Source organism: Lacerta agilis, chromosome 4 (genome assembly GCF_009819535.1).
Source record: "Lacerta agilis isolate rLacAgi1 chromosome 4, rLacAgi1.pri, whole genome shotgun sequence".
NCBI classification, from domain to species: Eukaryota; Metazoa; Chordata; class Lepidosauria; order Squamata; family Lacertidae; genus Lacerta; species Lacerta agilis.
This window is the reverse complement of record NC_046315.1, coordinates 80,294,285-80,310,602: the sequence shown is the minus strand read 5'-3', so window position 1 is coordinate 80,310,602 and position 16,318 is coordinate 80,294,285. Positions and strand designations below refer to the sequence as shown.

At 44.4% G+C, this 16,318-nt stretch overlaps 1 protein-coding gene across 1 annotated transcript in view; it reads left to right on the top strand.

The window, feature by feature from the left end:
* Positions 1-15,928, top strand: part of ITGBL1 (integrin subunit beta like 1) — a 114,277-nt gene extending 98,349 nt beyond the window's left edge. The window contains exons 8-11 of the mRNA XM_033147796.1: positions 3,651-3,767; positions 8,107-8,253; positions 12,238-12,351; positions 15,078-15,928. Coding sequence (XP_033003687.1) covers positions 3,651-3,767; positions 8,107-8,253; positions 12,238-12,351; positions 15,078-15,169 — 470 coding nt within the window. The 3' untranslated portion in view covers positions 15,170-15,928. The remainder of the gene's footprint in view (positions 1-3,650; positions 3,768-8,106; positions 8,254-12,237; positions 12,352-15,077) is intronic.
* Positions 15,929-16,318: the final 390 nt, after the last annotated feature.

The window sequence follows — 16,318 nt, the reverse complement described above, 5'->3', positions numbered from 1 at the left end:
CAAATGTATTGTGTGCATTATATTCTGTGAAAAATGAAACTTTCGCTAGCTGTAACCACATCCGATTGGGGGATCACTGCTAGAGAGAGCCTTCGGGGTTGGAAAAGGTTCTCCATCCCTGGTCATATCATATCATATACAAAATGCAACGAAAAGCTTAGAGAAGAAAAAGTGTGATACTTGTAGACCTTCATTGCTGTTTTGTTTTAGTCGCCCTTCTTTAAAAAATGGTACCAGGGCCCTGGGTTTGTCGGAGGAAATTTCCAGTGTGGAATCCATTTCTCGTGCTTGGGGTGTGTGGATTCTGCCCCTTAACCTAATGGACTTTTTCTCACTTTGATATCTATGGCAAGTCTGCAGATTGCCTAGGATATTCATCCTTTTCTGAACAACATACAAGCATGTGAGGCACAGACCTCCAAACATGCTTAATTTCAACTTTTCTAAATAACACCGTTGCCTTTTTGCCAATAGGTGGCAACCGCATAAATAGATCCAGTGTTTCCCAAACTTGGGTCTCCAGCTGTTGTTGGACTACAACTCCCATCATCCCTAGCTAGCAGTGCCAGTGGTCAGGGATGATGGGAATTGTAGTCCAAAAAACAGCTGGATACCCAAGTTTGGGAAACCCTGTGCTACACAATCTACCGACAGGAGTTGGAGAGACTCTTGATTGATAGCCTGCAAACCCACTGCCAGTCAGTATAGACATTACTGATGAACTGATGGTCTGACTCAATAAAACGCTGTAAATACTGAGTCAGTTCCAAACTGAGCTGAGAGGAGTTTACTCACCTTTAATCTGCACTTCCTTTTACTTTTCAAAAGTCCAGCTATCACCCTCAAACGTTTTATTGTTTCTGTATGTGCTGTACTTTTTAAAAAGAGCTGGGGATATTTCTGGTGTTCGCTTTCCCCCTCTGCATCCGGGTTGCTATGGTAAACCTATTATTCCGGGGAAGGGAAAAACGCGTTGGTGAAAGTGTTGATCCCTTTTTCATTTTTTTCCCTGTGATTTCCTCTAATTACTCAAATGATCAAGTTAGCGTTGAAAGTATGGTTATCACAAGGCAAAGCAAGAGGAAAGGGCCAGGCCTTGTGGGCCTGCTGTTATATCCACAGCAGACATATTCAATAAAATAGGACAGCTGCTGAAATTATCTCCCTCTGCGTCCTGAAAATGGGCTCTCCTGTTTTGTTGTTGCTGGGCTCTTTTCTTAGGCCCAGTAGGCCAGCCTCTTTAATAGAGCGACCTGGAATTTAGTCCTGTGCTACGCGACTAAGCTTTTTTCTGCCCGTCTGTCAAGCAAATTGGCTGCTTTTGAGGGGATGGAGGATGGGGGAGGAGGTGGGTGATGGCGACACGTTACAGGGAATGGTAAAATATACTACACACTTCAGAAGAAAAAAGAAACAATTGGCTTCAAATCTTTGGTATTCGCTGAGATTTATAAACTAGGAATTATTATTAATAATAATTTTAGCCACTGCATTGTGTTGCACATAAGTCCAACTCTCAAAGTGGTGATCACAAGACACACTGGGGGGGGGGGTTGTGGAAGGTATTGTGAGGGAAGCACTGGTTTCTGACACAATATGTGAGGGAGAAGAGACTAGTGTGAATATATGGACCTGTAATTTATCAATGGTTTTTATTTATTGCTTCTTTTCTGAATCTTTTGGAATCGTCCAGACTAACTTGTGTTAGATGCAATGTTGGAATAGGTGCATGGTAGAATATACATTCTACAGTTGATGTCATCCATAGAAGATGGGAATGTATTGGCTGGTTGACTTGTAAGCTCTTTGGAAGAATTTCTGGCACCTTTCTGTGGGATGCTTTTCTCCCTGTTGCAGTACTGTCTAAACTGCATCATCTGCTCTCCTTCCTCTCCTCTCCTCTCCTTCCTTGGAGGCTTATAAGCAGAGGTTGGGTGGCCATCTACCATAGATGCTTTAGTTGGGATTCCTGCATTGCAGGAAGTTGGGGTGCACCGGTGAAGCAGTGTGGAGAAACAGAACTGGTAGATGATAAACATAAGAAGCACCCTGCTGGATCAGACCAGAGGCCCATCGAGTCTGGTATCCTGTTCTCACAGTGGCCAACCAGATGCTTCTTCTGGGAAGCCCACAAGCAGGGCACGAACATGACAGCACTGTCCCTACTTGCAATTCCAAGCAACTTGTGTTCAGGATGCATACTGATTCCCCTGCCTTAAGTCTAAAGTGGCACAGCCAATTCTGTGATCTAAGGGCACCTTGCTGAAGCTAATTTCGCAGGTCTGAGTCCAGACACTGCCTGTTTGGGAGACAATCTGGGAACGCTATGTAACCCTACCTTGACTTCCATGAAGAACATAAGAAAAGCCAAAGGACCATTTAGCCCAGCACTCTGTTCTCACTGATGCCTGTGGGAAGCTGGCAAAGATGACCTTTGTGCAATAGCACTCTCCCCAGCTGCAACTCCTAGCAACTGGAGGGCACCCTGCTTCTGACAGTGAACATAGACCATTTCATTTCATTTCACTTTTAATTTGTATACCGCCTTTCTATATTACTATAAACAAGGCGGTTGACAAGCTGAAGAAACAACAAAATAGTCAGCAAAGCTCACACACCTAATAACAGTGTGATCCAATACAAAAAAATAGCCTTGAAATAAACAACTCATGTCAAACAAAAATATATATTCAATAATCCATTTGAATATAATAGTAAACAATAAATTTAGATATCAGCAAATAATAATGAAACAGTTTGCACTTATCAGTTACAATGAAGAATTGCTAAACTCAGTAAAGGATAATGGCAAATTGCAATGCATGAAATATCACAAAACATACAAAACCATGTAAAAGGATCAAATTGATAAACAAGGACACACTGTCTATATCTCTATCTCTATCTATGTCTATATCCCTGAACTCCTCTGTTTTTCCCCCAGCTGCTTCTGCTGTTCTCAAGGGAAAGGCTCCTAGGGCTGGGGCAAGGCAGGTGGAAAAAGCCATTGCCTGATTGATGGATAGCTCAAAGTCTCTCTCCCGTCCATAGTCATTGATGCTAGTGGCCATTGATTGCCTTATACACCATGCATTTGTCAAATCTGCTTTTGCCTCCTGTGGGAGTGAATTCCATAGTTTAAATATGTTCTGCATGAAGAAGTACTTTCTTCTTCACTATTGACTACAGTTTTATGAAGAAATGACAGTGTGGACTGAGCCCACAAGGCCCCAGGCTTCCAGATGTCCTCCAGTGGTATAGAAAGAAGCCATGAGATGTGGGTACCATGACACCTTCCTAACATGGAAGGCCCATACCTCAGTGGTTGAGCACCTGCTTTGGAAGTGGGAGGTTCTGTGTCTAATCCTAGGCATCTTCTAATCCAGGTAGCTCATAATAGGGAAAACCCTGGAGACCACTGCCAGTGGATGATATTGGCCAAATGGGCAGACAGCCAGACCTTTTCAAGGTAGCTCCCTTTATTCCTAACAGAGGTAGGAGCCTTGATGCAGCAGTCTTTCTAGAATTTCTCCTTATGAATATATTGCATTTGTATTTCAATATGATCTTTATATTTATTTGCCACTTCCTTAATAACCCAATGCAACTCTGATTGTTGCATGCGACTGATGGAGTGCTTATTCTTACAGGGAAATGTGAATGTGGCCAGTGCACTTGTTTCCCTCCAGGAGAGTCCAAAATATATGGCAAAATCTGCGAGTGTGACGATCGGCAATGTGAAGACATAGATGGCGTCGTCTGCAGTGGTATGTTGTTAAATTAAAGCAAGATGCCCAGCATAATGCACACTCTTCATCCTCTTCATCAGATCAGACTACTGATGAAACGATTTCCTGCAAGTCTGCTGTATGTAAGGAGAATACTGGGAACAAATATACTGCTCTGGAGCAGATCAAAGAGCAACCCACCACAGTCCAGAATTGCCATATAATTGGTTTTAAAGGATCCTGGTGGTTTCTTAAATTGACATGTGGCAGAAAATGAGGAGGAGTGACTCAAGGAACCGTAGGCTGAATAAGGTTGCTTCAGTTGACCTGTTCATTTGAACATTCATCCTGGTTTGTTTGCAGGGAAGTTAGACAACATTGCACCATCACAGCAAGCATAACCCCACACATTCCACAGCATTTCTCTGTCACTTTCCTCGCTACAAAAAAGTCTCTCTCTTTTTGGCAAAGCAAGTTTGTGTTTAAGAGTTCCAAATCAACTCGCACAACCTAAATTTGCTATTGGTAGTGTTATCATTAAAACAGAAATGCATATACAGTAGCACCTCGGCTTATGTTACCCTCAGGTAACGTAAACTTCGGGTTGCGAAAGTGGCAAACCCAGGAGTGTTTCGTCGCATGCACAGAAGCAGTCTGCCGCCGCATGCGCAGAAGCTGTCCCTTCGGTTGCGGAAACCTCAGGATCCGACTGGAGCTCTGGAACGGATCCCGTCCACAACTGGAGGTACCACTGTATTACCTAACTCTAAATCAGGGCAGTGTTTCAGATCTGCAATATGGATTTTTGCAGATGGAAATAGGCACAGAAATGAAGGTAGGTGTCAAATGCCATTATCCTTTTCACTGGTGTACACTAGGTTCATGTTACTCTTGGAAAATATTTACCACCAGTTTACCACCTGCCAGATTAGCTTTGTTAAAATGCCTGCCTTGGAAAAGCCATTTGCATAGAAAGTTGTGCTGCTTGCCAAGGAAGTTTCTGCTGTGCAAGGCTGAAGTTGTCTCCTGGTTCCCATGGAGATGCATAAGATAAGGTATTGCACAGCTTATTTTAAGGCACAGGGCAGAGAAACTTCATTTTCTTATTCAGTGTGTGTGTGTGCATGCCACTCTGCATCACTACACTGGGGACCAACTTCAGTCTCATTTTTGCTGCAAAGGACAGAAGCCTTAGGCCGCCCTGAGAAAGCAGAAAGTGTTACAGCTGAAGGGACCTTGGAGAAAGGCAGGGGTTTTGTATCGAGATTAGATGCCTACTGAAATGAGAGAGGGAAAAGTGAATGGCAATGCGGGTGATCTGAATAAGAATGGTCACCTGCCCTCTCCGACTAGCAGAGATTGATGAATAGCTTTCTTTTCTGACTCTAGGCCCAGGTAGGTATAAGGAGAAGAATGTGATAGATGAGGGAGTAAGCAGCCGTGATCTTACATGTTTATTATAGCTCCTTGAAAATGCAGCTGTCTGTCATCTGAAGAAGAAAAGAACGAGCTTTCTCAGCAAGACCTGTGGCCCAATGCTTTAGCCTTCTGCTCAGAGAAGTCAAAAGGGGAGATGCCCTAAGTAGTCTGTTCCATTCCCTTAAAATAATGCCATTGATTACAATGGAACTCATTTCCAAGTAAATGTGCTTAGGATTGCAGACTTCAGTGCATAGGTCATCCTTCTCCTTGGAGTATTGAACATGTTTAGAATATTATAACGCTTTCAAATGTGAGCGGTTTCAAAAGGAAATCTGTGCAACATCCAAATCCCAAAGAATAAAAATGTTCTGGGCGGGGAGTTTGCCATGATGAAAAATAAAATAGAACTACTAAATAATGTTATTCATCATTTAAATTTCACTCTCAGTGCTTAATGCATTTGACAATTATTTTTATCGCGATGCTCACAAGAACCCAGTGAGGGTGGTTCTGTTATCCCCCATTCTATACTTGTGGATAACTGAAGCCGAGAGTGTAAAAACTGTGTGTAGCCAGCTCACAAATCAATGAGACAAAATTCGAATCATATTTCATAGGTTTAAGGGTAGTGAAACAATTATCACTAAATAGGGCTTTGATTAGGGTTGGCATAGTCATGGAGAGAGGGCGAAACAGTGAAGCTTAAGGGTAGGAATCATAAGAGGGGAAGGAGTTTGCATGCACTTTGCTCAGTAAATGATACCTTCTGGTGAAATAGGTTGGAAGAAGAAGAAGAAGAATTTTGTTTGTTTGTTTGTTTATACATACCCCACCCATCTGGCTGGATTTCCTCTGCCACTCTGGATGGCTCCCAGCAGAATTAAAAGCACAATAAAGCATCAAACATTAAAAACCTCCCTAAACAGGGCTGCCTTCAGATGTCTTCTGAAAGTCAGATAGTTGTTTATTTCCTTGACATCTGGTGGGAGGGCATTCCACAGGGCGGGTGCCACTACCAAGAAGGCCCTCTGCCTGGTTCTCTGTAGCTTCACTTCTCACAGTGAGGGAACCGCCAGAAGGCCCTCGCAGCTGGACCTCAGTGTCCAGGCTGAACAATGGGGGTGGAGACGCTCCTTCAGGTATACTGGGCCGAGGCCATTTTTGCTGTAGTACCTCTCTTCCACATTGAACCCTGTTAACATTGCTAAATTAGACGCTTTTGCTGACTAAGGGTTGTGTCCACTCCCTCATCTTTCCTATCTGTACAATATTGGTCCATGAAATATAGATATGGATACAGCTATGGTGGATCAGATTGTGTGTGGGGCTCTGATTTATGGATTGATTGTCATGGTCACCCCGGGAGCAAGTTACATATTGGAGACTGCAACCAATTATAAACCAGAGCCCACATTAAATATTCATGTAGGCTTATATACACATTTGCAAACAGGTTCCTGTTTATGTATGCAGATGCATATTTGCGAAGGTGAGTGTAGAAGGAGATCCAGTTTGCCCACCGTAAAGTACACAGCATGCCATAGTTATTGAGTGCTTAACTTTGTATGAAGAACAATCAATAAGTGGACAGGAAAGGGTAGCGTGACTCGACTCCACAAGTTGTTCTTTAGGCTGCTGTGTACACAAATAAGAACAGCTCAAAGACTTCTAGACATATAAACATGGAAATTAGCAAAGTCCCTTTCCTGCTGTTCACAAAGGGCTGAAGGACTGATTCACATTGCACTCAGCAAGCCCTCTTCTTTGTGCACAGCAGTGCTCAAAGTACAGAACAGTGCATTTCCAAATACTTGGGGATAGAGTGTGTGCACATGTGAGGGAGTAGCAGGCCAATCCAGTTCCCTGGGGCATGCCCAGCATAAGAGGTCTGGTGTAGGCAGATGTCCAACAGGTGCGTCTTCTTCAGTCACAAAGTCACAGCGATTGATGAGATTGCACATGCTGAATTTTGCCCTGCCTGAGAGCTCCGAAAAGTACAGAAGGCCTTTCCCAAATCCAGTGTGGCAAAGTGAGCTTTTCGCACAGCATTCCAACACTTTTTTTAAAAAAAATCTGGCTTAAGCCCTGCCTTGGGGATGGAAACTCCGGCCGTTGCACTGTGTGCCATTGGCATGGCATTGTCTGACAAGCAGGGATGTTGTTTGGACTCAGGGCCATGCTTGCCACAAAACTTAATCGCATGGCTCATTTCCCTGTGCCACAACCAGGCTTTGGTCATAAAGATTTAGCAGGTGAAGCTTCTCTTTTGTTGACAAGGCAAACAAGAATCTATCGCAGCCTGTTCTAACCCCATGCTGGTGCTGTTACTGCCATCAGGCAGAGTGAGGTGGCTACCCCAGAAAGCAATTGTTGGGTGTGTGTGAGGGAGGCAGCGGCGGCAGTTTCTGTTAGCTATCTGTGATTTTTTTTGATATATTTATATTTCACAAATAGTTGAAAATAAATCCTTTCACTTGTCAGGCTGGCAACATTTGAACAAGTATCATTTGCAAACTCCTCCAGACAGCGTCCGCATGAAGTCTTCTCACCTTCGCAGTCAAGATGGAACTAACATAGCCAAGCAACTGCCAACTGCCAATTGCCACCTCCTTCCCCTAATACCATCTATTCTTTGTGAAATACATTCCCAAAGAAATACTGTTTCCACAGCCATTCTTTTTGAGCTTCCCTCAGCCATTCCCCCTTTGTTGGAAGCTATGAATCCCTTGTGACCTGCCCTGTGCCCCATAACGTAGCCTGCCACCCTCAGGTGTGGGGGACGGTGGTGCCTCATTGCCAGTGCTGAAGTACAATCCAAGTACCTGACTGGTCAGCTGCGGGAGGGAGTTTCAATTTTGCTCACCCTGGGCAGCAAAATGTCCTGTACACTAGGACCCGTCCCTCATAATAAACTTAAAATACAAACTTCTCCCTGCCTTGCCATCTCTCCTCCTAGGTCACGGCATGTGTTCCTGCGGCCGATGCATTTGCAAGGATGGATGGTTTGGGAAGTTGTGTCAGCACCCAAGGAAGTGCAACATGACGGAAAGCGAGAGCAGAAGTTTCTGCGAATCGGCGGACGGCATATTGTGCTCAGGGAAGGGTAAGTGCGGGGAAGCAGAGTGCCACGGTGTATGGACATGCTCTGGGAGATTAAAAAAGCACAGCCTGCAGGTTATAAATTGTAGCACTCAACTTTTATAGCCCGCTCGCTGTTTGACAGCTTTTCAAAATGATTTCACAATACAGAGAACTCTTGTCATGAGGTTATCCGTTTTGTATTTAGAAGCTTTCCTTTCAGGCATTGTTTACCAACAGCGTGTGGTCCCATTTGCAGGTATAGTTGTGGGTGTACGTTTCTATATGAGGCCATTGTGTATAAGGGATTATATCTTGGCATGATGTTCCAAGTGCTGCCAGCAGGTGTGTGTGTGCACGTTCGCTAAACTTGTCTGGAGTGGGAAGAGATTCTTTCTCTTTTCGTTTGGACTGCCGATTCCATTCATAAACATCAAAGTTTGAGGGGGTTCCTTCATTTCAGAGGTTTTATATCTTGTTAGATTGCCATTCGTTTTCGGTTGCAAACTGTATTATGGCTGCTTCTTCGAACCTATGGAATTTGTACCAAATGCAGACATTTTAAGACTGGCTCAGTGGTGATTGAAGCCCTCTGGGTTGGAAAGAGAGTTAAATAATCTTCTAAAATTGTGTAGAAGATTTTATTTTTTTTATAAAAAAAACCTCCCCTGTCTCTCAGAATCCATCTACATGTATTTAGTATCTCGCTTTTCTAATACTGAAAATGGCCTTTTCAAATGCTCGGTGCACTTCCCTGGTGGCTTGCCCATGACAACTCTTTCTTAATTTCCCGTGTGCCATTGTGGGACACTTTCAAGTTCACGATCAAGTCATCGCATGCCTTTGTCACTGTGGGCAGGATGTCTGTGTCCCACTACTCTGGTTTTCTGCAATAGGCAAAAATTCAGGTTCTGCGCATGGGCTAGGATGCAGATTGCTACTGAGAGGCTCATATAAAGGGCTGGCACTAGTCCCGTGGGATGTTTGCCACCACTGTGAGCAGCTGGACCCCATCGTGCTATGTTGAAAACTTCAAAAACAGCTCACCACCTTGCACAGTGGCTTCCTGTTTGAGTTCCTTGCTTCTAGCCATGGTGAACAGAGGACCCATATGGCTGCTACCATCAACACAAGGCGGGGGGTGGGGGAGGGGGGCATGGTTCTCACAGGAATAATGGTTCTGAGCATTGGTCAATGTAGAACATAGCTGAGAGAGAGATTGCTGCACTGCAGGGTATGCCTGCTGTTGTCTGAAGCCAGGAATGCAGAAACCTTTGGCTCTTTGGATGTTTTTGGACCCCAGCCCTCATCACCCCTGGCCATTGACCATACTGGCAGGAAAATGATGGAGGTTGGAGTCCCACAGCACCTGAAGATCCATAGGTCCCCCATCCCTGGTGTTCAGAAGTGTGACAGGTTCTTCTGGCAAAGTGGAACAGTAATTGTAAATTAAATTTCCACAAAGCCAAGACTGAGCCATCCACTTTAAATCCAAGTTCTGCTTAGCTACTGTGTATTCAGCTGAGCAACTGAAAATAGAAAGTAAGGAAATTACCCTCTTAGGCTGAATGAGGAAAAACTGCACAAGTTCTTCATTGTTTTCATATTCCACTACAGCAGTGGAATGGTTTTTGTGGGGGGGGGGCAGTTTTAAAAGGTAAAGGGACCCCTGACCATTAGGTCCAATCGTGTCCGACTCTGGGGTTGCGGCACTCATCTTGCATTACTGGCCGAGGGAACCAGTGTACAGCTTCCGGGTCATGTGGCCAGCATGACTAAGCCACTTCTGGTGAACCAGAACAGCGCACGGAAACGCCGTTTACCTTCCCGCTGGAGCGGTACCTATTTATCTACTTGCACTTTTGACGTGCTTTCGGACTGCTAGGTGGGCAGGAGCTGAGACCGAGCAACGGGAGCTCACCCTGTCACAGAGATTTGAACCGCCGACCTTCTGGTCAGCAAGCCCTAGGCTCCGTGGTTTAACCCACAGTGCCACCCGCGTCCCATTAGGCAGTTTTAGGTATACATTAAATTATTTTTCCTCTCTGGGTTTAATTGCAAACTATTTGTCATTGCAGAATATATACAGGTATACTTAACTACTTGTTTGTAGAACTTGGCGTGAAAGAGAAAGGGGAACAGAATAGAATTTGGTGGGTTTGCCTGTCATTCGCTTTGGCTTCTTGTCTTCCTTCTCAATAGGCAATAGGCATCATGGAATATGGGGTAGTAAACACACTACAGAGGTTATGGGGTTCATCTCTCATCAGCCCCAACCAGGATGGCCAACAATCAAGGATGATAGGAGCTGTGTAAAAAGCCACTTTAGCTGCCGTATCCTGCACCTTGTATGCACTGCAATTAAACAAAGGAAGTTTGATGGTTGAGCTGCCTGGGGAAACAATATTATGCCTTTTTTTCAGAGTATGGAAGCCTGATGCTCGGCTGCTATTCTTAACCCAACTAATCCTTCACTGGCTTGCTCTTAGCACAGAAGAGGACATGCACCTTATTCTAAGAAATGATTAGCCTCTAAGGCCATTTTATTGCATTTGTTCTAGGGCGGTTGTTATGGTACCATATCGAGCAATTATACGCTGGTGAACATGTCTGAAGATCAAGCTGTTAATGGAGCTTTGCATTTTGTGCAAAACACTTTTCTTAAAGAAAATAAAATGAAATCTTAAAACATCTGGCAGCTACAGGCCCAGCTTAATTTCTGGCTGCGTTTCCAGGTTTCTGCCTGAAAGATTTATTTCTGAAGAATTTATTTCAACAGCTGATTCTTCACATTAGCGTTGCTGGCACCTCCAGCTGTGGTTCCTGGTGGTGGAGCATTGTGGTTGAAAAGACACACTGTCCACACACAAAAACACAACTCAGTATGCCAGTGAAGTTGGTGGCGGAACAGGGGCACCAGCCCAGTTTGGACGAGCCTAAACTCATCAGAGGCAGAAAGTGCCAGTAGCCCCTGAGATTCCTACATTGCAGGGGGTTGGACTAAATGACCCTCAGGATCCCTTCCAGCTTTATGATTCTAAGAGCCAACCCCTGGATGCAAGGAAGGATCTTCTGGATAAATAATAATAATCCAGTAACCATCACCTTATGAAACAGGGAAGACGTGCAAGGCAAAAAGAGGGTTGCAACTGCACCTACTTAAGCCAGCACACACAATCTAGCCAAAAATTAAACTCCCCCACAACTCCCATTGATTTCAAAGAAAGAGAGAACTGATTCATTTCCCCCACTGAAATCAGTAGGTCTTGAAAGTGTTTCTCTTTGTAGTGGGATCGTGCCTCAGTTTTATACGTCATGGGGTTAGTTAGACACCCCTCATGGACACAAGTGCTCGAGTTCTCCTGTTCCCCGCTGTTTGAGTGGGGCACCCAATATGACCCGTGGGCTGGTGAAACAAAAACCTTTTGCTTAGAAAGGAAAGCAGGTCGTGTTTGTGGCATGCTCTGCTTCCCCCACAGCCAGCAGATAATAAACGGCTGTGTGGCTTATTCTTATTACTTCATTGTTGTTGTTGTTGTTGTTGTTTAAAAAAAAATCCCTGATTGAATTTAGTGGCTTCAGTGCCCTCAAGGAATATCTCTCCTGTCCCTTCTTGCCTTGTTACCTTAGCCAAATTAATTAATTAATAAATCACACACTGCTTCGTCCCACTGGGAAACGGCAGCCTTGATTTTAGAGCTCTGGCAGAAAGCAAAAGCATCTCCCTCTTCAGAGTAACTCCTGATTAAAACAAAATGAAAGGAGGTGGGGGAGGGGCGGTACGGAGAGAAATCACTACAGGGCCTTATAGAAAACTCTTCAAGTCAAAGCACACCTCTATAGCATTCTTCTCTTCAATGGGCTTTTATCTTGATTATCTCCTTGTAGACAATTGCTTATTAATAGACACTGATTGTGCACCTAAGATGTTTCAGGCCTGCCGGGTAAAGCTCCACTGTTCTGTAAGTGCTAGTAATGATTTTTTTTGTGTGTGTGTTTGTGCTTTCAGGTTCTTGTCACTGTGGAAAGTGCATCTGTTCGCCCCAGGAATGGTATACCACAGGGGAATTCTGCGAATGCGACGACAGAGACTGTGACAAACACGATGGCCTTGTTTGCACAGGTGTGGCACAATCGCCCTGCCAACTCCTCTCTTTTAAGCACGTAGGATAGCAGAGACTGAAAGAGTTTATCTGGTCTGCCAGCCTCTGCCACCCAAAATGGTGCAACTGTCCACCCAACAGCCTCCCACCAACATATGCACTTTTGACCACACTGTGCTATAAGCTGAGAGACGAAGCAACCCAGTAGGGTTGCCTACAAAGCTCTTCCAAATGAAGAGGAGGAAACCTCCCTCCTGGTTTGGGAAGGTCAATAAGACAGCTGGTTAGAGCATGGCACTGATAACGCCAAGGTTACAGGTTCGATTCCCATATGGGACATCTGCATATTCCTGCATTGCAGGCAGTTGGATTAGATGATCCTCAGGGTCCCTTCCAACTCTTAAGATTATATGAGAAATCTGCCAATTTTGTTTTTTTCTGTGTTTCGCTTTGTTTTTGAATCTTAAGTTCAGTTTGCCGCATTTCAGCATCAGTTCATGATATATATGGATATCTATATCATGAAAACTGGTTGGCAATTTAGTGTACATTTGCCCTAATATTACATATCTTTTGTGTGCCATTTTGCCTAACATACACATTTTCGCAAGCTATTTCCCCTAACATCTCCCCTGCATTATTTTCAGCAATATGTGCACTTATATGCACACTCCCCAAGGGAGGGAAGTTTGTTTGGTGACAGGCACACCTCTTAAAGAGACAGGCCACACACACTACAGCTACATCCTGGTTCCCATGCTCTCAAAACACAGTATTTTGTCACTTAATAAAATATGACTTTGGGGGGGGGGAGCAATCCGTGGTGACAGTGAGAAGCAAATCTGTACAAAAGTTTGTTGAAGGCTCTATGTGGGCCCTTTCCAGTGCTGGAGGGCACATTTCCCATAATGCTCCTTTTAATAGCTGCAGCTGACTTATCCTGATGGATAGCAGAGCTTCTGCACTGCTGCTGAAGATGTGATATTGCACTGAAACTGCTATATTGGGATTAACCTTAGTTTAGTGCTTTGAAAGAAAGCTACATTTTTCATCTAGGGAGAAGGCAGCGGGGGGGGGGGAGGGGGAACACCCTTTAATTTCTCTGAATGACCTGCCCAGTTATTGGAGAACACATAACGCAATATGAAATGTACTTCTTTAGTTGAGTTTCCTGCACTGCAGGGGTTGGGGCTCGATGACCCTCAGGGTCCCTCCCAGCTTTGCAATTCCATGATTCTAGAACACCAGGGAAGCACGTGTGTGTTTACTGGACAGTGGCAGAACAGCACATTTTAGCCAACAGCCATGCATCTTGCAGTCTGGCCTGACGTCTGGACGCTTTCCATGAGGATGTCAAGGAGCCTGACAACTTTTCTCCTGACATGATGGCTGGCAATTAAAGGTCTGCCCATCTGTCTTCCGCCCAAGAAGCGCAGACAGCGAATGCCAAATAGGCAACAGTAGCTATCAAGAGACAAGGTAGGAGGGGGATGTCTAGTGACATTAGACCTCTCTTTTCTTGCCAGGAACATACGTACTTTGGAGGACAAACGCTCTGTTGCTGCAACAGGTTTTGACCTTGAAACAGCAGGCGAACTTAGGGAACAAACAGCTAAACAAAGACTTACTTGCTTTTGACAATCTAACCCAGGGATATGGAAACGTGATTGGACTCCAATTCCTATCAGCCCCAGCCAGTAATTAGGGGTGATAGGATCTGTGACTCAACAACATCTGCAAGTCCACAGGTTCCCCATCCCTGATTTAGCTTGACATATGCAACCTCTTCATGGAGGCTCTTGTGGCATTTTGAGATGCCCTTGTGGTGCCAAAGACTTCCAGGTATTATTTTTTTAAACACATGTAGCAGGGAACTCTGCAACCAGATGACCTGCTCCAGGTGCTAATAGGTCTGCTCCCCTTTCTTATGGTTCTTTGCTGGACTGACCTCTATTAAATAAGAGGATGTCTTCAAATGTCAAGTAGGACCAGTTGATTCTTTGGTAAAGGAAAAATGAGGTGTTGATAAAAGCACTGCAGGCACCAGCACAAAATGGCTGCCACAGGCAGCAAAAAAGAAGAAGAAGGGGAAAAAAGAGGTGGCACAACATAAGCCCTCAGTTGGACACATGGCCACCCTAGGTAGTTGGTAGCAAATTGGACACAAAAGTTTCTGTAAGATGGCAGATAAAGCATAGTTCACAGGTTGTTCAGTGGTGCAGAGGAATGAGACAATGTTCAGGAGCATGTTAGGGTTGTGAATGGCAGGCATGAGTTTGGGGGCAAGCACTCCATCCCAAACCTGACTTTTGAGTCCTGAATTCTGCCAATGCCCTAGTATTATACACACTTGGTTGCTTTGAAAGAAGCATGCAAGGAAAGGGATCTGGATTTGGATAAAGCATAGCTAAAGCATCTCTAGAGGATCAAAAGATGAAGATGCCCATTTTCTTTTGTACCTTGAACTGCAGCACAAAGACTAGAGCTAAGCAGCGCAGAGGCAGCTGGCTGCAAACTCTGATGGTTTAATTGTAACCTTCAGTGTCTTCTTGATGGCAAACTGTTTAGCAGGCTTTTTTTTGGTGACGACTTAATCAAATTGCAAAGCGAGTTCTGTCCAGCAAGAGAAAATATGTACAGGGGGAAATAAAGCTGTTTGATGCTTTGCGACGTTTGCAGAGCAACACATGTTTAATGAAGTACATTTCAATTATGGATAATTATAGCCTGTGTTGTTTTGTTCCAGGAAATGGTATATGTAGCTGTGGAAACTGTGAGTGCTGGGAAGGTTGGACTGGAAATGCTTGCGAAATCTGGCTTGGGACAGAATACCCCTAATGCTGCCACGGAACACTGAAGACTGGAGGATTTTGGGGTCTGGTGCTTGTTTATTTTAACTTAGGCTGCTAGAATACTTAAATGCAAGACAAACTTTAAGACAAGCAAATCCACCACTAGATATAAGTGAGCACAGCAGCATATTTCCAGGTGTGTGTGCATGGGGGCGGGGGGAATCCAATAAACAACACCAGGTTTTGATCCTGCTCTCAGTGCAGTCAGTGGGAACAGGGTAGGCCCCCTCCAATATCACAAAAGAACACAGTATAGCCTGTTAAGAGTGCCACAAATAATCTTTGCTGGAAATTGCACAGACAAGACGCATTATATAATGTAGTTGGGCTACTGAATTTCAGCTTCATTGTGTAGTAAGAACTATCTGTATGAAAAAGCTGGTTCAGAAATATGTATAAATTCTAAATTAGAGGGAGAGATCCCTTTGATTCTGGCCTTTTCTCTCTCTTGCACACACAGACACATACTCACTCAGCTACACACACCCTCTCTGCTTTGTGTTGCCCTACTCACCACCCCTTTCCATAGGTCTCTTGTAAGTGTAGGGAAGAGATGGAATGGAAAGGAGGCACGTGAGGAAATTTCTCCCTCCATGAAGGTTTTGCCTTTTTCTTAAAGGGTGACCTGAAACTACTTACCTTGTTTGATTTTTAAAAGTGCCAGAAAATGACTTCCTACATCAGTGATTTTAGGTCCATGTTGAAAGCACATTTGCATTGTTTCAGTTCTGTTACTCAGTGCTGTTTCTCCTTCCCCTTCCCCCGCCCCTTTCTTTCCATCATTTGCCTCCACTGCTCACAATCTTACTGGCTGCTGTGAACCGCATCACACAGCTAAGGATTTCACTGCGCTACCTTTTGGGACAACTATGACACTGGGGACACCCATGAACAAATTCAGAGGTGTTGCTGCAGCCAGCTGGAGTTGATGGTAGTGTGGTTAAATTAGGCCAAAGTCTGTGAGGGTGAAGGAGGAGGAGGAGGAAAAGAGAGACTACCAGGAGCACCAAGCAGGACCGGCACAATGCAGATGTTTGCCAAAATGCGTATTTTAAAGTAATCTTTTTATTGGCAATCAGGTGTGCTGCTGTTGCGTAGAACACCCCAAGTTTCTAGGACTGTGTGAATGAATGGC